General features: G+C 49.9%; 3 protein-coding genes across 14 annotated transcripts in view; 2 read left to right on the top strand and 1 right to left on the bottom strand.

The window, feature by feature from the left end:
- Tsc1 (TSC complex subunit 1) overlaps nucleotides 1-11,270 on the top strand; it is a 50,418-nt gene extending 39,148 nt beyond the window's left edge. For all 9 annotated transcript variants that reach the window (XM_055600044.1, XM_055600046.1, XM_055600039.1 and 6 more), the window contains exons 18-23: nucleotides 450-632; nucleotides 1,800-1,910; nucleotides 2,515-2,637; nucleotides 5,633-5,820; nucleotides 5,890-6,051; nucleotides 6,571-11,270. In XM_055600044.1, coding sequence (XP_055456019.1) covers nucleotides 450-632; nucleotides 1,800-1,910; nucleotides 2,515-2,637; nucleotides 5,633-5,820; nucleotides 5,890-6,051; nucleotides 6,571-7,087 — 1,284 coding nt within the window. In that variant the 3' untranslated portion in view covers nucleotides 7,088-11,270. The remainder of the gene's footprint in view (nucleotides 1-449; nucleotides 633-1,799; nucleotides 1,911-2,514; nucleotides 2,638-5,632; nucleotides 5,821-5,889; nucleotides 6,052-6,570) is intronic.
- An 836-nt stretch (nucleotides 11,271-12,106) lies between these two features.
- On the bottom strand, nucleotides 12,107-21,477 carry Spaca9 (sperm acrosome associated 9). Of its 3 annotated transcripts, XM_055600899.1 has the most exons (5): nucleotides 20,866-21,477; nucleotides 15,921-16,097; nucleotides 13,591-13,793; nucleotides 12,936-13,083; nucleotides 12,107-12,180 (listed from the first exon to the last, which is right to left on the bottom strand). In XM_055600899.1, exons 2-5 carry the CDS (start codon nucleotides 16,062-16,064, stop codon nucleotides 12,169-12,171), a joined length of 507 nt encoding a protein of 168 aa, XP_055456874.1. In that variant the 5' UTR covers nucleotides 16,065-16,097; nucleotides 20,866-21,477; the 3' UTR covers nucleotides 12,107-12,168. The 3 variants fall into 3 exon arrangements, with proteins under 3 accessions (XP_055456874.1, XP_055456873.1, XP_055456872.1); XM_055600898.1 differs by having other exon boundaries at nucleotides 12,107-13,083; nucleotides 15,921-16,100; XM_055600897.1 differs by having other exon boundaries at nucleotides 12,107-13,083.
- Nucleotides 21,478-21,565: 88 nt separating this feature from the next.
- The window catches only part of Ak8 (adenylate kinase 8), a 104,943-nt gene continuing 104,129 nt past the window's right edge, over nucleotides 21,566-22,379 (top strand). For both annotated transcript variants that reach the window (XM_055600896.1, XM_055600895.1), the window contains exon 1: nucleotides 21,566-21,662. In XM_055600896.1, the coding sequence (XP_055456871.1) occupies nucleotides 21,579-21,662 (84 nt within the window). In that variant the 5' untranslated portion in view covers nucleotides 21,566-21,578. The remainder of the gene's footprint in view (nucleotides 21,663-22,379) is intronic.

The raw sequence follows: 22,379 nt of genomic DNA, 5'->3' as shown, positions 1-22,379 counted from the left end.
CCACTACACCTGACTTACCTTAAGCCTTTTTTTTTTTTTTTTTTTTTTTTTTTTTGATGCTTCTTTACCTATTTGGTAGACAGTAAGTGATAGCAGCAGTCTGTGTTGTACCCTGTGGTGTTAAATCATATTGATGAGCATTTGCTCTGTACCTGGTACAGTGGCTGTTCAGTTAGAGCCCATCATTTTAGGGGACTACAGCAGTGTGTATTCAGGGTCTTCCTCAGTAGGTGGCAAGGATTTCAGCAAGTATCAGAAGCATGGTTTTCCATGTGCTGATGTGGAGTTTGGAAAACTTTTGTCAGTAGAGAGGCACCAGACCTATAAGAGTTTATTGGGATTCCAGGGCAGTGTGTGATTGTCAATGTTGCTAACATGTGTTAAGCCTGGGTGTCATGGCTGTGTTGAGTGACATTCAGCTAAAATGATGGTGTCTCTATCTTTGCTAGAAAGATCAGCTGAAGTTACAAGAGAAAGACATCCAGATGTGGAAGGTGAGTCTGCAGAGAGAACAAGCCCGATACAGTCAGCTTCAGGAGCAGCGTGACACCATGGTGACCCAACTGCACAGCCAGATCAGACAGCTGCAGCATGACCGGGAGGAGTTCTACAACCAGAGTCAGGAGTTACAGGTACTGGCTGCTGGATCAGGCCGGTGGCAGGAGAAGGCACCAGCTGTGTCCTCTCACCTTATTCATCTCTCCAGACATGGATGTTTTGCTCTCTGAAATGACAAGTGCATTGCATGTTGAATGGATCTCACTGCTGACAGAAGTTCCCAGCTTTCTTGGTTCTTTGTTCCTTTAGTGTTCCCAGCACCCTGGAGCCAAAAGAAGCAACGTAATGTTGCTCTAAGTCAGTGGTTTTCAACCTGTGGGTCATGACCATCGGAAAACACATATCACAGTTGTGAAGTAACAATGAAAATAAATTCATGATTGGAGTTCCTAAGACTATCAGAAATATGTGTTTTCCGGTGGTTGTGACCCACACGTTGAGAATCACTGCCCTAAAGTAGTTCTGGATGCTCAGTGAAGTTGATTCCTCTTGGCATCAAGTGGCTGTTTGCAAACAACACACCTATATCCAAAATACTTTAGACTTCCCTTTTAAATAGCTATGATTGACAAGGTTAAGACCCTGTTGGCACCACACAGTGTTTTAGTCTTGGAATCCATAGACAGTGACACCTTCATTTCCTCCTCCAGTCTGTTTTTTCCTTCCTACCTTCCTTCCTTCCTGCCTTCCTGCCCTCCTGCCTTTCTCTTTCTCTTTCTTTCTTTCTTTCTTTCTTTCTTTCTTTCTTTCTTTCTTTCTTTCTTTCTTTCTTTCTTTCCTCTTTCTCTCTCTTTTTCTTTCTTTCTCTCTTTCTCTTTCTCTCTTTCTCTCTCTTTTTTCTTTCTTTCTCTCTCTTTCTATCTTTTTTTCTTATCACATAAGCCACCAAAAGCCCAGCTTTGTCAAGATGTGGCATTATCCACAGGCATGTGCCACTGTCTTTACCAACTAATCAGTAGTTCCCATGATGTCCCACAGATGTCACTGTGGTCCCCTCAAAAGAGTAAAAAATTTGGGCCACATTTCTGCAATTTTGGAACTGTCTGTAGTGATCAGGTCTTTGTGATCCCTTCCCCCCTTATTTTAAGTAGTAAGAAACTCAGAATCTCTCCTTTAAAGTTGAAAAGTCTGATATTGATGGAAAAAAGGACAAGAGAGTGGTTGAGCAGAGCAGTCCCAGCTCTGCCTGTGGCTGTACCTGTTGGTTCTCTTATAACTTCACGGACAACCCTCTTTGGTAGACAAAGCTGGAGGACTGCAGGAACATGATTGCGGAGCTGCGGGTGGAGCTGAAAAAGGCCAACAACAAGGTGTGCCACACCGAGCTGCTGCTCAGCCAGGTTTCTCAGAAGGTAAGACTTCAACCCACCTGCTGACTCTTGCTTCAGGGCAGACAGATATATTACGTGTATGTCTGTATTGGCGATCTGGCAGGGAGTGATTCTACCCAGAAACATTTGGAGATGTTGGTGTTCCTGTCACTGAATGGGTAGGTCCTATGGGTACTGCCAAATGCAGCATACCCTCCAGTGTAGATGGTCCTCACAACAAAAGTGCCTACTGAGCTGTGGCCAGGCACATCCCATGGGGCCCTTTTTTAATGCCCTGCTTTTGAAGTTTGTTAAGGCTTTTGAGCTGTGACTTCCCAAAGGGATTTAGTGAAATCTGTGTTGTGTATTCAAAAACATGTTAGTTCACTGGGGCTGTATCCTGTAGCTGCCTCTGCTCCTGTGTTCTTGGGCTACTGCACTGAAATGAATCTGTGTTGCTTCTGCACAGAGCGCAACCCAAGTTTGTTTCTGCTGCCCTTGGGTCCCTTCTTTCCCATTAGCCATGGACTCAGTGGGAATGGTTTGTTTGGCCCTGCATTCCACTGTGCTCCTTGATAGTCGTTGTCACTGTCTGTTGGCTAGTTTTGCCATGCTAAACTTGGACTTTCTCATTTCTGTCTGGCAGCTCTCCAATAGTGAGTCGGTGCAGCAGCAGATGGAGTTCTTGAATAGGCAGCTCCTGGTGCTTGGGGAGGTCAATGAGCTGTACTTGGAGCAGCTGCAGAGCAAGCATCCTGACACCACCAAGGTATGTGGCCAGGGCACTGAGAGACACAAAACTATACTGCCTGGCCCAGTGTTACGAAGTGCATGAGAAGACATGCTGCAGGCATGTGCCCTGGCAGAGCTGCTTTGCAGGGGGTTCAGGCTACATGAGTGTCAGTTACTATTCTCATATCTGTGACAATACTGACTGACAAAAGTAACTGAAACAAGGGAAAATTTATTGGCTCTCAGTTACAGTCCACCTTGTTTGAGAAGACATGACGTCAGGAGTGTGAGGCATCTGGTCATATGATCTACAGTCAGGAAGCAGGGAGAGCTTGGTGTTCAGCTCATGTTCTCCTTTTCATTCATTCTGGGACCCCAGCCAGTGGGATAGTGCTGCCCATATTTAGGATTGGTCCTACCACTTCAGTTAACTAGTCTAATAATCTCTTATAGACAGTCCCAGAGGCTCATTTCCGTAGTGATTCTATATCCATAAGGTGATAATATTGGCCATCACGCTGTAAAAGCACGAGGAGGGAGGGTAAAGCCAGCTCTGTCTAGCACAGCATTCAGTAGCAATGGTATTGCTATGCTCCGGCACCATGCTGCTTTGTTTTCTTTTCCTGTGACTCCAGTTCTGCTGAAGTTTGTTTAGTCCTGGTGTCAGCACCAAGACCAGTTAGTGTTTGCAATGTGCTGAGACAGACATTTATGTCACTGTACAGTCAGCTCAGACAGTGTTAGCAAAGGAACTTGGTTGGAATTTCAGTAGGGTGTATTCTGGTGCTCCTGATACTGCTCCTCCATCAAGTGCCTTTAGCACCCTTGGGCCAAGGGTCTATGAAATGTCACCCATGGTCTCTAACTGAAGAGTATTGTTTCAGAACCCAGGAGATGTAATTTAGGGTAGAGTTGCTTCTTAACTAGCAGCTCTTCTCAGCAGCCAGTTTAGACTCTGGAGGATGTCAAAAAGTGAAACTAATAGAGACCATCTATGAATTAGTCTGGAGGCAGAAGAGTTTCAAGAGAAGATGGGGAGCAGACCCAAGGATCCACCCCTAAAGAGCTTGCTGAGCCATGTTTTTTTGAGGTAGGCTCCCCCTGTGTAGTATTGGCTGCCTTGAAAATCTCAGACAAGACTGGCCTTGAACTCACAGAGATCCACTTGTCACTACCTCCCGGGTACTAGGATTACAGGTGTTGCCATCATGCCTGGCTGCTACTGAAACAACTTTTTGATGCCTCCAAAGAGAGGATGCATAGGTATAATGGCTTCTGTTATTTGGACCCTAAGACTGGCAGCGGCCATGTTCCTTCCTCAGAACTGTTTCACAGTTATGATTTGGGAAGTCTACTCATGTGGGCTGGGATGCTATCTGTTGTACATCACAAAACAAAATGGATAATCTCACAGTTTTATTGTTTTACATGACAGAAAGTCATGAAGCAGGTGAATTCCAAGTTGATCAAAGTGGCAGCTTGGGGCCAGCATGAGGAAGCCAGGCTCTTTGCACCCTTCCCCCTGCCATCTTACTCTGTTTGCCTTGTCCTCCAGCTAGCCATGCTGGTGTGCCAAGTGCTATAGTTTCAGTCCTCATAGACCACTCGTATGATGTTCCCCTCCTGTGAGTGCGTGTCTCCCAGTAAGAAAAAATTTTCTCAAACCCTTCTGCATGCTTCCTATCCTATCTTCCTTCTTGTTAGGTTTGAGGGGTACTTGTTACTAGCCTGCGAGGGCCTTGAGTAGGCCAAGATATGCTTTTGAGTTGGGAGCTGGGTTGCTGTTCTTCAGGCCCATGAAAGAGGGGCAGGCTGTGAGGGTAACTTGAGATGTCAGAGTTTGCTGCTTTAATTACTTGTGTGAGTATCTAAAAATAAGATCAGGTGTCACTGCTGCTGTTCAGGGTTCCTTCTAGGGCCCTGCAAGTTTCCAGATGCTTAGTTTGTCATAAGATGGTCCTATGTTGGAACAGAAACCTTGCACATCCTCCCTTGTACTGGTAACTGTCTCTAGGTCATGTGTACATGCCTAAAGTAAGGTAAACACTATATAAGCAGCTATTAACCTGTATTATTCAAGAATAGTGACAAGAAACCAGCATGGCGCACTCAGTGCACACAATGAACATATTACATTTATAGCTGGTGGGGTCTGTGGCTGTGGAGGATAATTGTGCTGCCTTTGTTACAGAAGTCAGCTGTGTTAGCTGGAGCTGTTCAGCACAGCTGGGAAAGCAATGTTTTCATCCATTTCTGCCTTCCACACTCTGGAAACATCTGAATTACTGGTCAGCATTCAGGCTTAATGCCTTCTGGAAAGGTCGCCTCCTTGTAATTTACAGTTTAGGCTCTTTTTGAAAACCTTGTATGGAGTCGGGTATTTGTGTGCTAAGCACACAGTAACAATTGTTAGGAAAGCTTCCTTTCCACCTTTTGGTGCTCATCAGTCTACACTTCCTATGCAGGAGGTCCACCTGCATGACTTGGCCTACAAACTTTGACAGGTATCCAGCCTAAAATGCCGCTTCTCCTCAGCAGATAGTGCTCCCTTTGTGTCACCATCTCAGCTGCTAGAAGAGGGAGAAAAAGTAAAAAGAAGGCAGATGGCCACAGTGCCATTAACCTGAAGCTACAGCTGCACAAATTGCTTATTTTATTGCAAATGGCTTCTTCAGGGCATTGTGACAGGCATGATCCTAAGGGCTGTGGTCCACTTCTGTGTCTTTTCTACTGGTACCATATGTACCCTGCAAACAGAGTGAACATGGCTTTCTCTCAAAGAGCCCTGACATTATTTCTAAAGTGGTCATCTTTCGTAAACACACTGAGGTATCTGCTGTACAACGTGTCCTTTGATGCTGTAGATGGTTTCCTTAGGGATAGACATCAAAAATGCCCAGCCACCCTACTTGCCAGGAAGTTGTCCTCACTTAGCTGGATCAGGGCACTACGTGCCTCTGAGTGTTGTTGAAGACACTTCTTGTAGTTATTGCACACTTGTCTGTGAGTACTGACTCCAGACCTTTTTCTAGGAAGTAGAAATGATGAAAACTGCATACCGGAAAGAACTAGAAAGAAACAGAAGCCACCTTCTCCAGCAGAATCAGAGGCTGGATGCCTCACAGAGGCGAGTTTTGGAACTGGAATCTCTTTTGGCCAAGAAAGACCACCTTCTCCTAGAACAGAAGAAATACCTTGAGGATGTCAAGAGCCAGGCGAGGTGACTAACCGGAAAGGTGTGGGTGGGGTGGGGCCCCTCCCGTGCTCTGAACCCAGCCCTGTCTTTCAGTGGACAGCTACAGGCTGCAGAGGGCAGGTATGAGGCTCAGAGAAAGATCACCCGAGTGTTGGAGCTGGAGATCCTAGACTTGTATGGCAGGTTGGAGAAAGATGGCCGCTTACAGAAACTAGAAGAGGACAAAGCAGAGGCCGCTGAAGCAGCAGAGGAGAGGTGAGAGCAGCTGCATCAGAGCTCTGTGGAAGGTTCTGCCTGCAGTGCCTCAGATGTAGAGGCTACACAGCAGGGTGGCTTGGGGGCGGCAGTAACAACCAGCAGGTCTGACATCCTCTGCTTGTCCTTTCCAGAGAGCCATCTTCTGTCTGCTGGCTGTTCTTAACCATTGCAGATTATCATCCAGCATAACCCCACTTGTCACTTGGGCTTCAAGTGAGACTCTTGCTTGTCTCTACTATTACAAAACAGGGCAGGGAGCTGGAGGTTGCCTTAGTGGTTAAGAGCACTGCTATTAGAGAGGACCTCAGTCTGGTTCCTAGCACCTAGGAAATCTGTCAGTGCCTTCTGGCCTCCTCGGGTACTCAGACACACGCGTGGTGCACATGCTGCATACACTCATATACGTAAAGTCTTCAATTAAAGAATGGGCAGGCAGGGTTCAGGAAGCAAGTGTGATTTCACATTTCCTCTAAAGTGCTGCAGGTACCAATGGCATTCCCTCTTGCTCCCTTACAGGCTTGACTGTTGTAGTGATGGCTGCTCAGATTCCTTGGTAGGACATAATGAAGACGCTTCTGGCCACAACGGTGAGACCAGGACCTCCAGGCCTAGTGGCACCCGGGCCAACTGTGGAGGTAGAGTCACTGGAGGTGGCAGCAGCAGCAGCAGCAGTGAGCTTTCCACTCCAGAAAAACCCCCGAGCCAGAGGTTCAGCAGCCGGTGGGAAACCGCCATGGGAGAGCCCTCCAGCAGCATCCCTACGACTGTTGGCTCACTTCCTAGTTCCAAAAGCTTCTTGGGCATGAAGGCCCGGGAGCTGTTCCGTAATAAGAGTGAGAGCCAGTGTGATGAGGATGGCTTGACCATCAGTAGCCCTTCTGAGACCCTAAAGACAGAACAGGGTAAAGACTTGGGCATGGAAAACAAGACTCCTCTGAGTCTAGACGCCCCACACCCATCTTCCCCAAACTTGGACAGTATGGGGCAGCTCCATATCATGGACTACAATGAGACTCATCATGAGCACAGCTGAGGAGGGTCTGTCAGTGTTAATTTGCGTCTTTGTCGGCACAGAACAGGAGGTGTGAATGCACGTTCTAGGCTTTTCTGTTTCCGGGGTCTGAGCAGCTGCTTCTGTGGTGGAAATGGGACAGGTCCTTTTGACAGAGGGTGGGATGTGGGATGATGGTTTTTGAGTCTGGCATTGAGACGCTTTCCTTCACCCCACCCCAGCCTCTTTCATTTACCCAGCAGTATGTACTAATTGAGGGCCTGTGTGTGTCCCTTGTAGCTTTATTTTCTTCCTTCTCCCACCAAATGGTTGTGTCATTCGAACCTGTGCAATATGAGGCCAAATTTCATCTTTGGGTCCAACACACCACTCTTGCTTTCCTGAGGTTCAGATAACTGGGTTGGCTCTTGGGTAGACCAGGCAGTTAGTGGCACTGCAGGTAAGTCCAGTTTTGTCCCTTCCAGGAGGGTGTAGCTTAAAAAGCTGATTGCCTTTACAGGAGCATTTTCATTGGTTTTTGGTTCTAAAGTTCAGCATCTAGCCACAGATCTAGAGAAACTAGCCCATTCAGCTCTGCCTTTTCTTGGCAGCTCTGATGTGCTTCCTGGAAGGGTCTGTGAGAATACCAGTTGTTTTGACAGTGTAGTTGGCGCTGTGGAGCCACTCTGCCTTACTCTCTGGAAAGCTCTTACCCCTCTACCCCACTACCTCTTATTTATTTGGTATTTGCTTGAATGCTGGCACCATGCTGCCTGTGGGTGGGTGTGTGGGTGGTCGTCCTGCAGTGGAGAGTGGTTGCTGAGAGGGGCACCCAGGATTCATGCAAATGTGCAAGTATGCATCTGCCTGGCCCTGCCCAGCTGAACCATGGTTCCACCCTGCATGCAGCCTGTTTGCCTCCCCTTGGGTCCATTTGGTCGCCTTGGGTCCAGCTGCTTTGTGATGCTGTGGCAGACAGGCTCAGAAGAGTTGGAGTTTACTTAGAGCTTATGTGATGATCGTCGTTGGGCTGAGGGTTGCCGCACCACAGTAGGTTCTAGCAGCTTTTTACACCAATTCTGACTTTGCAGGAGAGACTCGCCATGAAGCTTCATGTCGAACACTTCTGTTAGGAACAGTAGAGCAACTCAGAGTCTGATAAAGGCCAGTGGCCTATGTCCACTGCCTGCTCTCATGCTCACAAGAGATGACATCGGTCACAGTCAGAACACAGTGGTGGCAGAGTCCAAACTCAACAATGCTCCTGAAATAAATGCTGGAAGTGTAAGAGTTGTTGCCTGATATTCCGGCCTAGGCAAGGAGAGACTTGGGAAGGAGCCATGAGCTTGGTTTTCTTATTTCTATTCTGTCTCATATATGAAGAACAGAAGGTTTAGTTAGGACAAAGCTACAAAACCTAATGGTATGAAATCTTAGTACATATGAAAGTTTCCAGCCTGAGGATGAAAGTCTTTCTTAAGGGTGCAGTAAATATTCTAGCATCCTTAAGTAAGGTGAGACTCCATGTCACCATGGCAGTGCTGGCTGGAGACCTGTCAGGGCCATTATCTCTGCTGTAGCTGACTGACAGCCAGCCCATAGGAAAGAGTGCCACTGACCAATCTCAGACCAGCAGAGGGCAGCCATTGCCCCTGGACACTCAGAGTGTGGGTATCAGGATGCCATGCTTTTCATTTAGCTTTGCCCAAAGGAAAGCTTAAAAACCAGTGTTCTGTCACCCGATCAATTGTAGAAAGGGCCAGGAGAACATATTGTGGGAGAAAGATCTCACAGGTTAATGGTAGACACTGCTCCTAAGAGTTGATCCCACCACCACCAAGATCTGTGACAGAGAACAAAACCCTTTTCACTACATCAGAAAACAAAACAAAACAAAACAAAACAAAACAAAAAACCTTACAGACTGCATGGGTGATGAAGTTTAGGAAGAAGAGGTGGCAGCATGGTAAATTAGACTAAAGTATAGGCTGGCATCTCCATAGACTACGCGTGGGCCTCAGCACTTTCCTCCAGCCTGGCTGTTCCTACACCCAATGACAGAACCTGAGCATCCTCTGTGGTTTGAGCCCCAGAAGGCTGTTAAGGCTTTTTTCAGCTAAGGTTGCGGCACTGCAACCCAGATTTATCTTGAGGGTACCCAACCTAAACATTGGCTCTTTTCAAAGGACTCCAAGATATAATGGATGGTTGGGTGTATTTAGCAGTAACAGCATCTGGGGGCCATTGGGTCACCTGATGCTGCTGCAGGCAGGAGGGAAGCTTTTGAGAGGCAGCTGAGGCCTAGGCCAAGGTTTTAGAATGGTAGGTGTCATGGGTAGCCTGGTATGTGTGAACATTGGGGTTGAGTGGCCTCCATCCTTTAATCACTTGGAGTGTGTGTTGTGGTTGCCAATGGGCCCCAAGGAGACTGGAGGCTGTGTCCCTTGCAGTCTGGAATCTGTTAGAGGTAGCCCTACAATATCACTGGGTTAGAGGAGCAGGCCAGTGTCCAGGAGGAGCTAAGCATACATCTCTGTCTGATATCCCTCCCTGAGGTCTGTCAGAATTTGCTTTGGGAGCAAGAGCAATATGAGTGTGAACATGTCCTCCCTGGAGCCGGCAGCACAGCTGCCAGGGCCGAGTGCTGGCCTCAGTAGCTTTTCTGACCCTTTTAGGAAGAAAGGTGTATTTTTCTGGACTAAGCTGCAGAAGGTTCCAACTGTGTGTGACATGGTTAGCAAGGAGTCACTCTTCTGAGAAAGTAAACTGTCACTGCACTGGAAAAGTCCAGGAAGCCACCAAGCACTTCCCAGGGTGGTGGCAGCACCATAGGTGGCAAGCCACAGACTCGGGGCCACTTGCAGCATATGGGGGCTCTAGTGCTCTGAGAAGGAGAAAATATTAGCAGTTGAATGGTTGGAATAAAAGGACCACAGAGCTCAGGTTGGCAGTGAGCATAGAAAGTGAGGAAGGTGTAACAACTGAAGTATAGTGAGACCCGCCAGTGGGAACCTACCACTTGAAGAGCAAACAGAAGTACTGTAGGAAGGTGCTGTTTTCCTCAGTGAGCAGTGAGGGTGGGAGACACTGAACAAGCTGGTGGAGGTGCAGGCATTGCCCAGGCTCAGCCTGTGCTGCAACACATGGAGTCTGCCTCAGCCAGAGGCCAGTGGCCCTGCACACCTTCAGATGGCAGCCTGCATCTGCCGCACCTTTATGGTTAGCCCACGGTGTAAATCCACTACTGTGTAGATTGGAAAACAGATCCAGTGTGATGATGTTGGTGTCCCTGCGTACATCCAGAGGTCTGTGGCATGTGCCTCCATCCTCCCCCAGTTTGATGCAGAGTCACTGGTTGCCCTGCGGATAGCCTGTGTAGGTAAAAATGGGAACGGATCCCTGGGCTGCTGCTGTGACCCTTGTTCTCATTCAGCTTCCCAGTCAATGAGTCTCCATTGTGTCCAGGGCAGCAGTGTTTCTATCTCTGTGTCACCCTGCACTTTTAGTATAGAGAAGCCTTTGCAGCTACAATGGAGACTGCACCCCGACCACTTTTGGTCTTATAATGAAATTAATGGGGGCTGAGAAGTGCCCTGTCCTTCCCCGAGCCCCAGTTTTATCCACCTTTGGATAGGTAGGCTGCCTGAGCCACTGGAGGAGGTCTTCACAGGACCCCTGGAGTTTAAGAGCTCCCGCCCAACCCCTCTTCCTGCTCCACCTCACACAGTGTTGGAAGGGAGGGGAATATGATGCTGTTTGTTAGCTCTGGTGGATCAGAGGCAGGCAGGCAGGCAGGCAGGCATTTTTGCACTAGGAAGATTCAGTGGTCACTCTTCATGAGACTGTGGACCACAAACACATTATGGAGGAGCAGGTTTTGCTAAGACATAGTTTAGTTTTATAATCAATCATGGATGAACCATATACAGCTAACTTGGAGTTTAAGGGGGGAGGGTTCCCATCAGTGAACATGAATCAGATTTTTAAAAAAAAACTTTAGTTCAGTGGAAGTCGCCTCTTCTCAAAAGGTTTAAACGTCCCCACTATGATCTTAAAAGCATGTCAAACAATCCGCATCAGATGCCATAGATACAGGCTGCAGGAGAACATGGTACAGTCAGTGAATGGAATAAAGGTTTGCTGTCCTTAGAATGTTCTAAAATGTCAAGGCAGTTGCTTGTGTTTAACTGTGAACAAATAAAGATTTATTGTTTTGCACTCCTCAGTGTTGAGATGGAGTGACTTTGTTCTGGCCTTGGGAGCTTGGGGGTGAAATGAGGTAGTCCAAAGCATGGCAGTCTGTCTGGATGGTGGTATGGTCGTGGTGGACAGTCATTAACAACTACTGGACTTGTTTAGGAGAACAGAAAATCCTTCTGTCTTAAACTTGTGTCCCTGTGAAAAGAGCAGTATGTGGAAAAGGGCCACCTCTGACAGTGGCCACCTGAGTCTGGATCCCAAGTCCTTCTGATGGAAGCCAGCAGAAGCTTACCCCAGGCCTGGCCAGCTGTGTTTGTGATATCCCATCATCACTACCTGCTCCCTGGTGCCTCTGCCCTTTAGATATTGGGCAGAGGTGGGAGAAAACCTTTACATAATTTTGAGATTCCTCCTTCTCCTAGTTCCTACCACTCAGCCTGGGCCTTAGCAGGGGAAGAAACTGTGTGCAAGCTGCATGCAATGCCTCAACCAGGACATGTCTGGAATTACTGGGCTGCCCATCCTAGCAGCAACAGACTCAGAGGTGACAGGTTTTTGCTTATCTGGAAAACTTGGGTTGTCTAAACAGGTCTCTTGCTAGACAAGGATTTCACCCTTGGAGAAGCCTGAAGGCTGGTCTTGGTGACCTGAGCGTCCCAGAGGTAGCCCACTCTGAAGGGAAGTGTTCAGCTCACTGCAGAGGCCTCTGGTGCTGTCCAGGAGGGATCTTTGCCTGTGTGGCCACTACCCAGTGTCCTCTGATGTCTTACAAGTACAGTGTTTTGTTTTGTTTTGTTTTGTTTTGTTTTGTTTTGTTTTGTTTTGTGTTTGTCGGGTAAATCCCAGGAAAGCAAGCCAGGCTGAGAAGTGGTAGAACACTTTATTCTTGAATGTCTCCCCCCGAGGAAGCGACAGTACAGAAGCTAAGTCGTCCCCTGTGAAGGGAAAAACCAACAGTCAGACCTTACTTCTGGCGAGCAGAAACACCAGAAATACACATTTTACAGTGTGGGGAGACCAGACTGCCGTCAAGACCAGGCCGTTCCTTGCTCAAGAGCAACAAAACAGAATTCTTGTAACTTCTGCTATAGTCTCCCCTCTCCCAGATAAGAGGGGGAACACTCATCCCTTGTTGAGTTCAGCCTTCTAATCCCCCAACCCCCACCCCACCACATACCTGTTCATGAGACCTTGCAGCTCATCCCTAGCTTGCCTTTACCAAGACAAGGAGCTAAGTGGGCCCCCTCCAGTTGGCTCACTGCAGAGCCAGAGGCCACAGTGTGAGCAGGAAGGCTGGGCATCAGCAGAGTGCCCTTCCTCTAGGACATGCCCTCCCAACACCATATTGTTTGGGTAGCTCCATGAGTGAGGATCCCTCTGCAATACAGAGGTCAAAGAGGCGGAAATGTTAGAAGTGAAAAGCAAGAGATAGATTCTCAATTGTGTATTGGCCTCCAGTGAAAATAGATGACCAGTGGAAGCCAAGGTCGTTGACAGTCAGTTACAGTTTCCCACCAGCTGGTCTCCAGGGAGGCTTCTGGGAGCCTTTGCTTTTCTCCCTAGAGTTGAGACTTTCTTTGGCAACCTGCTTATGCTTGCGTTTTTCTAACCAGAGCTGGAAAACCTTGTGCTGAGCAGATTTGGTAGAGGGTGCTTTAGCAGCTCTCTGGCTACCCAGGACCTCACTCACTTGCTGCAGCACTTTGCGAGGCAGCTTCTCGGAATGAGCAATCCATTCTTTCATTAAGTCCAGCACTATAGGGATGAGGCTGACTACGCCTCCATAGTGGTTCTTGGCCTCATCACAGCTGAGATGGTTCACCACATCATGCGGGTACCTGCAGGACAGTGAGCAGGTGGTGAGACCTACTGAGGTCAACAGGCCAACCTAGGAGGCATGAGACCTAGACACACATAACCTCAGGCTCCATCCTCATGTGTTCTGATTTTGAAAGTTCAAGGCAACAGGCCCCAAGTATTTTGGGGGCAGATGATAAGAGCTGTCAACCACCGGAACTAGGGACTAGAGAATCCCCTGTCATCTTCGTAGAATACTGGCTACTGCCTTCAACCCTTCTCACCCTAACATCTAAAGAGCCCACTGAAATGGATTCATGGCACTCTGGGTTTCTCCATGGTCAACATGGAACCTCAGGGGCTATAACTTAGGTGTCCCACTTCTGTAACTACCTTCTCCCTAGTCTGGTTCTAAGTCCCAAGAGTCACTTTTTTTGTCCTCCTATTTCTGTGACCTATTTTTAGGTCAGTCATTCCAGTAGGCTGTGACCTGTGCCAGCAGGGGTCCCTGTCCTCTCAGCAGAGACTCTGCCCCCTGAAGGACTTACTTCGCTCTGAGGCAGCTCAAGTCATTGCTTTGGCTAACCAGGGTTTTGCATTTTTCGAGAAGGCTGTTGGTGACAGAGGTGCCAGAGTGCAGGGCTTCAAAGTGCTGGCAGAGCTTGTTAAGCTCTGAGCAGATGTCCAGAAACATGACCAGAATCCGCCGGTCTGTAGAGTTATTGCAGTAGTGTTCCATGTAGCTCTGTACCTGCAGAGGCCAGCATATTAGGAGCTGGAGAAATAGAGGACACTGCCCCAGGTCTCCCATGATCATGGACTTGATGCCAGACACGAAGCATTTGAATGTACAGGTCATGACACACAGCTAATGTATTCTAAGCACCATTGGCGGGGGCGGGGCAGGGGAAACCTTTCCTAAGTCCGATCTCCCTTACCACTTAGGTCCACACTAGGTAGGGACCTTTTTGAGTCTTCATTTTACACACTAAATGCTAGCAGATTCAACAAGTGAAATGACCTGTTTTGGCTGCCAACAGAAGTGGCCTGACTGATTTGCCTCCTCACACAGTGGCCTGGGCTCCACCACCCGACTTCCCCAAACCACTGAGGAAGAAACAAGAACCCTTTGGGCTGGTTGTACTACACGTTGGAGTTAGAACAAGTCAGCTACAAGCCTGACTGGGTAAATAACTGTCCACATGAGGACAATGTGACGGATAGATTGTCTGTACCTCAACCCAGATTCAGAGACCATCTCCAGTGGGGGGAGGGCTTGGGGGGAGGGTGCAAGCTTATACCAGACTTTCATATAGCAGGTAAACTTTGAACCCCCACGTGACTGTGCAGGTAGCATGGGCTCCTTGCCAGAGGGAGCCACACAGTGTGTTGAGAACACTCATTCTCTGATCTGTTTTCCACTCGCCTCCTTGGTTGGGGGTAGGGATCCCTTTGTGGGTCTTTTGCCAGCTAGTTGGGACCACCTGGAGACTTCGCGTCTGAGCACAGGCCAGGTGAGATAGCTGGTCTCATGCCAGGGAGGGACTGCCTCGGCTACAGACTGAGTAATGGATTCATTCATTCCACGGCCAGCTGCTACTCTCCATGAAGTGAAAGGGGCACAGCTGCTTCCTCCACACTCCAAACTCTCTCTCTGTCTAGACAGGGCCACTCTGCTTCTTAGTGATCTGAAGGGATTCCTCCCACGCTTATAAGGGCCAGAGGCTTCCAGCAACACACCTGTCCAGGTACCAGGGGCGGACTGCATTCCAAGTGTGACCACAGCACAGTGGCATCCTTGGGCTCCCTGGGTATGTAAGGGCCACCCCTTCCTAAGCCCAAGGTGGGAAGCCCCACTATGTAGGTGCTTAGGTAAGTGGGACCAGTCTCAGCCTGCCCTTGGGAGACTGAGCTGCTGAGAGGATGTAACCGGCTGCCCTTTCAGTAGTTGAGGACTGTAAGCACGGGCCAGTGGACCACTGTGATAAGGTGGACGCAGATGCAGGTTTCATGGGTGCATTTTGTTCATCAGCATTTTTTCAAGTAAAAAAAGAATATTGAAGGATGTTTGCTTGGTTTCCTCAACCTCATTTCTCCTGGGTACATGGAGCCTGTATCACCCCTACTTCCAGCCCCCTTTAAACAGGCATCCTTCAGGTGAGCTTGACCCTTGCAGTGGCCTCTTTTTAGTTCTAGGGTCCAGCGTGTGTGTGTGTGTGTGTGTGTGCGCGCGCGCACGCGCGCGCACACGCGCGCGTGCATGCGCATTCGCGCTCGTGTGTGTTCCTAGCTTCCCTGGTGACTGGGGCCTGAACTTCTTAGAAGGCCTCCAAACCCCCTCCCCCGCAGTAAACTTGGAAAATAGCTGACCCTTAAAGAGTCAGGTTAAATAAAAAGGCCTGCAAAGCCTCCATCAGTGAGTGGGGCCAGGAGCTAGCTTGTGGCAGGATCTATTGAGAAGGATCACGATCTTCCTACTCACCAACAAATACCCTATATGCTCAACCTAGGTCTAGCAGGTGACAGCAGGCACTTGAGTGCTTAGTATGGGCCAAGAGTTTCCTGTGGATGCTTTCATTTGATACGCTTTACAGGTGGGTAAACTGAGGTTTAGTGAGATCTGTTCACTGGCCCAAGCTACAGGGTGGCAGATGGACTTAAGCCCAAGCTGGCTGAGTCTTGAGCCCATATTTTCATCACTGTTACATGTGTGGTAGGTGGGGATAACTGAGGGACTCTCTCCAGTGAGAATCCGAGTCCTCATTGCAACCAATACGCACTCTCTGGGGCCCCACAGTTCCATGTGTTGGGTGAGAGGACAGGGGACGGGGTTGGAAGACTAGCCAGCCCCGGCCCGCCCCCGCTGGCCAGGCGTCACCTGCTCAATGCTGACGATGGGCCGGATTCTGTCGTGGGCGTTCTCCCGGCAGTGCTCCAGAGCTGCGATGAAGGTGAACTGCTGCTGCTGGAAGAGCTTGTACTTCTGCTCGATGCTGCGGAGGGACTCTTTCACCTCGTTCATTGTTGTCCTGGGACCTCGGGGGGCAGCGCAGGTCTGCTGGGAGGAGGAAGAGAGCCTTGAAGCCCCAGGAGCCAGAGTTTCCATTGCAGCTTTGGAGGGAAACATCCTCCCAAAGGAATGCTGTGTCCCTACTTGGTGGGAAAGGAAGCAGGTCCTGGAAGCTGCAAGCCTGTTCTAGAACCTTCAAGTTGTCCACCAAGTCTGATCCTTGTCTGTTTACCCTGGCAGGACACAGTCTGCCACGAGTGAGGCTTTCTTCACCTGGGGACAGTTTTTCTGGTCCTTAGTGTCTCCAGATCATAGGTGTGCCCTCATACCCATGCACACTGTCTTGAGTGTATGAGCACACAGCATCCAGGACCTCTCAGTGGCAGAACCAGGGATCCGGGGACAGGCTGTAAGACCCCAAACCAGCAACATGTCAAAATTTAAAAAGTGTCTACTATGGTGAAGCTGAAGAGAGTCTGGGAATTTTTCCTGTGAGAAAAGCAGGGGAGAGTCAGGGCCTGGTTGTTCTGTGTGACTCCTGTTGTGGGCTTTTGGCAGGAGCCCTGGCCTCCAGTTTGGAGGTTTCCAGGGTAGGTATGGGAGTTCCTGTCTTATGTTAATCACCCATTACCTGCTTTACCTGATTGGTAAAGCCACGTGCGGGAAAGGCAGTCCAGGGACCCTCATTGTTATGATGCTGGCTGTCCTCAAGCACTGAGAATCACTCCCACCCCCTGACCTGAGCAGATAAAGCAGAGAGTGCCCTACTCCATGCTGTCACAGCTTTCTGACCTTGGACAAGATGCTTATGGTCTTTAGGGAATGTCAGAACTGGAAAGGACCACAGCAGACCCTACCCTGTAAATTCCAGGGGTTATATGAAGAGATAAGGGCGTCACTGTGAGTCTGTGCCATTGACTACTGGGTCCAAGGCTTCCTGATGCCTAAACAGCACCCTCACTGCCCCAAATCTACTGCCCTTCCACCAGTATGCACAGAGCCCAGGCTCCAGCAGGCCAGCCTGTGTCACATGAGCCAAAGCCATCCCAAGATGCTGGAAGCAGAAGGGGCCAGACACGCAAGGTCACGTGTAAGGAGGGTACATCGGTGGCTTCCTAGTAAGGAAGCACCAATAGGAATGCACCTCTGTGACAAAATAAATGGCAGCAGGGGAATCTGAGAACCGAGAACAGACTAGAACACAGCCTCTATGGATGCTGGCCTACAAATCAGAGCCTGATGATTAGACAGGGTTGTCCCAAACTGTACCCCATTAACCCAAGTGGATGCCTTACCCAAATTTAACAGAGCAGGCAGATTCTGCCAACAGCTGGGAGTAGCTGCAGCCCTGGGGAGTAGCTGCAGCCCTGGGGAAAGCTGCAGGCCTGGTTGGCCTGGTAAAGGTCAACCCCCCCAGCCTTCCTGCACTCAGCCCTCAGCCTGCTTTGAACACAGGGTAAGAATGGGGCTGAGATTGTTATCTTTTGGGCATCTGCCCTGTCTTTTAAATTGCTCACATGGGCATAGTAGCTTTTCTCTTATCCCTCCCCTGAATTCTGAAAGGGTTGAAGGTGAAGGAAGACAAGATTTAAGGGTTGGATGCAAAAAAAAAAAAAAAAAAAAAAAAAAAAGTGCCGGGCATAGTGGCACATGCCTGTAATCCCAGCACTCAGGGAGACAAAGGAAGGCAGATCGCTGTGAGTTCAAGGCCAGCCTGGTCTACAAAGCAATCCAGGACAGCCAAGGCTACCAAGAAACCCTGTCTCAAAAAAAGTCCAGGATAATAAAATAACAGGATTTTAGAGAAATGCTGTGTCTTCTCCTACCAGAACCTGTGCCAAAAAGAAAAAACATGTAACAATAAGCTTATCTTTATTAAGTGTTGAGAGCTTATACTAAATGGATTTTTGGCATTGTATTAACATATCTATTTTGACTGCTGAGATTCAGGGTCCCTTGAGGTTCCATTCACAAATGTCTGTCCTGGCCTGCTCTAGTTTGGAGCTGACAGATGACTCAAGTTATAACCTAGGAAAGTTGGAGAGGCTCAGTGGTGGGTGTCCAGGGAGACGGGGAGTATGCCTTCTTAGCCTCTCTTTGCTAATGCGCTCAGTGCTGTGGTTGGCACTGCTAACCAAGGCTGTTCTGCCAGTCCTGGGTTCAGATCCTGTTCCACTCTATCGACCTTAGGTGGCAATACTCTGAGCTTGTGCCATAACATACAGGAAGAGACAGCAAGAGTCACCCAGCCTTGTGGTGGGCATGTCATGAGATGACAGGTGTAAGGAATGTGGGGACCCTGGAGCCTAGAAGGCAGCGCTAATTCACAGCAGGCCCCAGAGTTGCTGAGATTACCCAGCATCCAGGCAATGGGGTTCTACCACAACAGGTGTAGTGAGTACCTCAAGAGAAGCAGGGGCTGCTGGGAGTTTCTTGGTGGAGGGGTTAAACCCCAAGCTTGAAAAGACAGGGGTGCAGGTGGGCTGTGTACTCAGCTGGGGGCAGGGATGTAAGACAGGGCCAGGCCAAAGGACCCCAGGGTCAAGCTGGATATTCAGAGCTGCTGAAGGCATCTAAGCCAGTGGGGGTGAACACCACACTCGGTCCTTCCTACCCTGCGCCATGTGCAGTCCAAGTGCTGGGTTCTGCAGCAATGGAGAAGTCATATGAAGGAGGCCCTGCCCTGGATGAACTCTACTGGAGAGGGAGGAGGTCAAAGCAGAACTTTGTGGGGCAGGGGTGAACACGTGGAGCCGGGACCATGCAGTCTGCCGGAGGAGCACCTGCAGGGCGGAGGCCAGCAGACATCTACAAGACACTGGCTCGATGATGGTATGAGCACAGCCCCTCATTCCGCAGCGTCCTGGGGAAGAACCGCTCATCTCAGTTCCTGGCCGCAGCTTGGAACAAGGGACCATGATGATTGCAGAGGGTGATCTGAGGATGAAGCTAAACCTACACAGGAAGCAGGCAAGCCAGGATTTGTCACATCCCTGCTTGGTTCTCAGTGTGGCTCTTCGGTTAGACCCTTCTCGCCCCTAATGTTCCTTAGAGACAAGATGGCAGGTATCTGCTTGGCTGTGGCTTGCTGGGAACAGGTGGGAGGTGCTACCAAGGATCTGAAAAGTTACCTAACCACTTCTAGGGTCCCACCCCCCTAGCTAGACTCGGGCCTCAGTTGCACTCCTATCCCGGAGCAGTGAGAAGCTGCTGTCTCCTGTGTGTTCCCCTCCCTGCTGTCCGCTCTGGGCTTTTCCAAGAGACAGTACTAACTGGCTTGCTGTGGCCCCTGGAATCCCCTAGAGCGAACTCAATTCTTGATCCTAGCAACTTGTGACATGCACGCATCAGGGATGTCACAAAAGGGGCTGTAACAAGCTATCCAAAGTGATTGCTCCTTGAACACAGGCCTCTGCAGCCAAATTAGAGTGGATGAAAGACCTGGATGTTGGCACTGCTCCCTCTGGGGGAGCAGGGAGGAAAAAAGTGATTACCCCAATAGGTTTTAGGCTTTAATTGATTTGTATTTTTCCAGGCTGCTAAAGAAGATTAGATCACGGTATGAAAAGTGCCTAGGGCTTTAAATAAATGAGGAGAAATGAGAGCAACTTCAGAAATGTCCAGGAAGCACACTGAACCTCTCCCTCCACCCCCAAGTGCAAGCTGCAGCCTGGCTGTTGTGTCCTTTGTGGAGGAGGAGGAGGTGGCGGTTTCTTTACCTCCCCAGCTCACAAGTCCTGCAAGGCCTGAGGCCTTTGAGGAAGTAGTCATGGAGATGGAAGGCAGGCTGCCAGCATTCTGTGGGCAGGTGTCACAGTCCTAAGTCCGGAGGCCTGCTCCCAGCCTTGGGCTACCTCTGATTTCACCCATAGCCCTGGGCAGGACTTTCCCCTTTGCTAGTTCTCAGTCTCTGTTTCTGCAAAGGAGGGAGTTTGGATGGGAACTCTTCAAGCTCCTGAAACCTCTTCTCTCTGCCCAGCATCTGGTGAGGAAAGAGATCCTGGAAAGAGGAAATGACTTGCCCAAAGTCACCCAGCCAACTCCTCTGCCCAGTCTTATTCTGCAGTTTCTTGTCTGTATTCTGAGAAGAAAGGTTTTCATTTAACTGACACTACCTGGTGCTGTGGCCCAAGGAGCCCCTGAAAGCAAGCCTGCATTCCTTCTTGACCTCTGTAGACATGTGAACTATAGGGGCTGGAGATGGCTCCGCAGTTAAGAGCATTAGCTGCTCTTCCAGAGGACCTGGCTTTCATTCCCAGCACCCAGATCTATTGGCTCACTGCCTGCAACTACAGCTCCAGGGTTCCAAACACCCTGTTCCGGTCTCTGCTCTTTCTCTGCCCCTACCCATACACACACAAATAAAAATCAAACTTGTAAGAGGGGAGTTATTGCAGCCCAAAGTGATTAAGGTGAGATTTAGATTAGTCTCCAGATTAAATGAGCTATCACTATGGAGGGCAGGACCCATGCTGCCCACTTCCCACAGGCCAGTCACTGTCCAGTGCTTCAGGGCAGTCGTGGGAGGAATGCTTGCGTGGTCCACACTGCTCAGGCTAGAAACTGAGGCCCAGGGCAAATTTGCCAAATTCACAAGGTCCAGACGGAGTTTGACTTTGGTCTGTCCCGGTGGGCTGTGCATCCCTCCTCTTGGTGAGTACACAGAACCCTTCCCACACTCCCCACCCCCACCCCCGCGTCCACAGCAGCAAGCAGCTCTCCTCTCTCTAGGCCAAGACACCTCCACCTCTTTCTCCGTAATTCCCTGAGTGTTTTCAACACAGCTCTTCAGCGGCGCCCCAGCCCCCTTTACCCTGGTTTGACTGGCCTTCGCCTCACAGAGTGCTCAGACGCTTGCGGTGCCTTGGTGGGTGTGTGGGCACCGGAGGGAGGGAAGGTCATCCTCAGGTCTCAGGAAGCAGGAGTGGGCGGGGTCGAGGCCACAAAGACCTCTAGCCGATTGTGACCACAGGTGCCATGGCAATCAGGTCACATGGTCCGGCTGCCCAACCGGAGATCGTCCCAGTTTCCCCAGGACCCTGGCTGCAGATGAATTTTGCTCCTGTAGACGCCGAACCCAGCGTCTTTCGTTTTAAGTTGAGGAAACAGGTCCAGGGAGCAGGGTTGGACCCTAAGCTCCCAGAGCCCAGACCCACACGGTGGTTACACCAAAAGCAAGGCTCGTTTCTGGGATTCGATTCTCCTAGAGAGGTTGGGGCCGTGGGGATAAAGGGCCCTGGGGCGTCGTAGGATTCCACACTTGCTGGGCACTTGGGGCGTCCTTGCTCTGTGCCCCATCTGAACGTCTTGGGGTCCTTGCACTGTGGTCCCTTGGGGTGTCCTGGGGCTTTGCGCTGTGGCCCGTCATGGGGGTCTACTGCCCTGGGGAGGGAGAGCCTGCTGCAGGTCGGGCTGCAGTGGATGGAACCCGGGACCAGGACCCGCCCCAGCGGAGGCGCGCACCGATGACGCACAGACTGGCGTCCTAGCAACGCGGTTACTAGGAAGCAGCGGGCCATCAGAGACATGGATGCAACCACTGCTCCGCACCTCATCCCCCCGGAAATGCCTCAGTACGGGGAAGACAACCATATCTTTGAGATGATGCAGGTGACCGGACGCCCGAGAGTGGGGAGGATGGCCATGGGATCGTAGGGGCTGGGCCAGCAGCACGGTGTCGGGGAATCCCTTTCCTCAGCTTCCCCACCGGTGAAATCCCCAAGTAGTCTCAGGGCCTCCTCTGGAATTATGTGGAGAACCTTCTCAGCTGGTGCCCAGTCCTTGGGTCTTACCTAAGCTGGGCTCTGGCATCCCTAACAAGCTAGGCTCACCCACCTGAGTTCAACAGGCCAGTTAAGGAGACAAACAACAGTTTAAAAAACAAAAAACAGAAAAAAAAAATTGTTCCATATAACCATAATGGGAGGTGGAACACATAAAAGAAGTCCAGTGAGCCGCACCCCAGATCTAGTTTTGGGGTCCGGAGTGAGGATTAGATTTATGAGCAAGAGATATGCATAACTAAGGAGGCGGAGGACCCGGCCAAAAGTTGGTCCCACACATCACTGACCCATCTGTCTCAGCTCCATTCTCCTGCAAAGTGGTCTGACAAATTGAAAGAACTCTGTGGATCTCTTCCTGAGAGACCAGATCCTTCTCTGGCCAAAGTCACCAAACTTTCAGCCCTTTTCATCTCCCAGCATGAGATTCCAGGAAATTCCAGCTCTCAGTGACCATTGTCTCAGGTGTCAGCCAAAGACGGGGGACACGCATGTTTTGTCTCACTAGGATGTCTTTATTTCTGACGGGACAGGTATGGGCTGTGCA

Source organism: Psammomys obesus, unplaced genomic scaffold, assembly GCF_907164565.1.
Source record: "Psammomys obesus unplaced genomic scaffold, mPsaObe1.curated_primary_1811, whole genome shotgun sequence".
Classification (NCBI taxonomy): domain Eukaryota; kingdom Metazoa; phylum Chordata; class Mammalia; order Rodentia; family Muridae; genus Psammomys; species Psammomys obesus.
The sequence above is the reverse complement of the archived record's forward strand: the minus strand, read 5'-3'. Positions and strand labels throughout refer to the sequence as shown.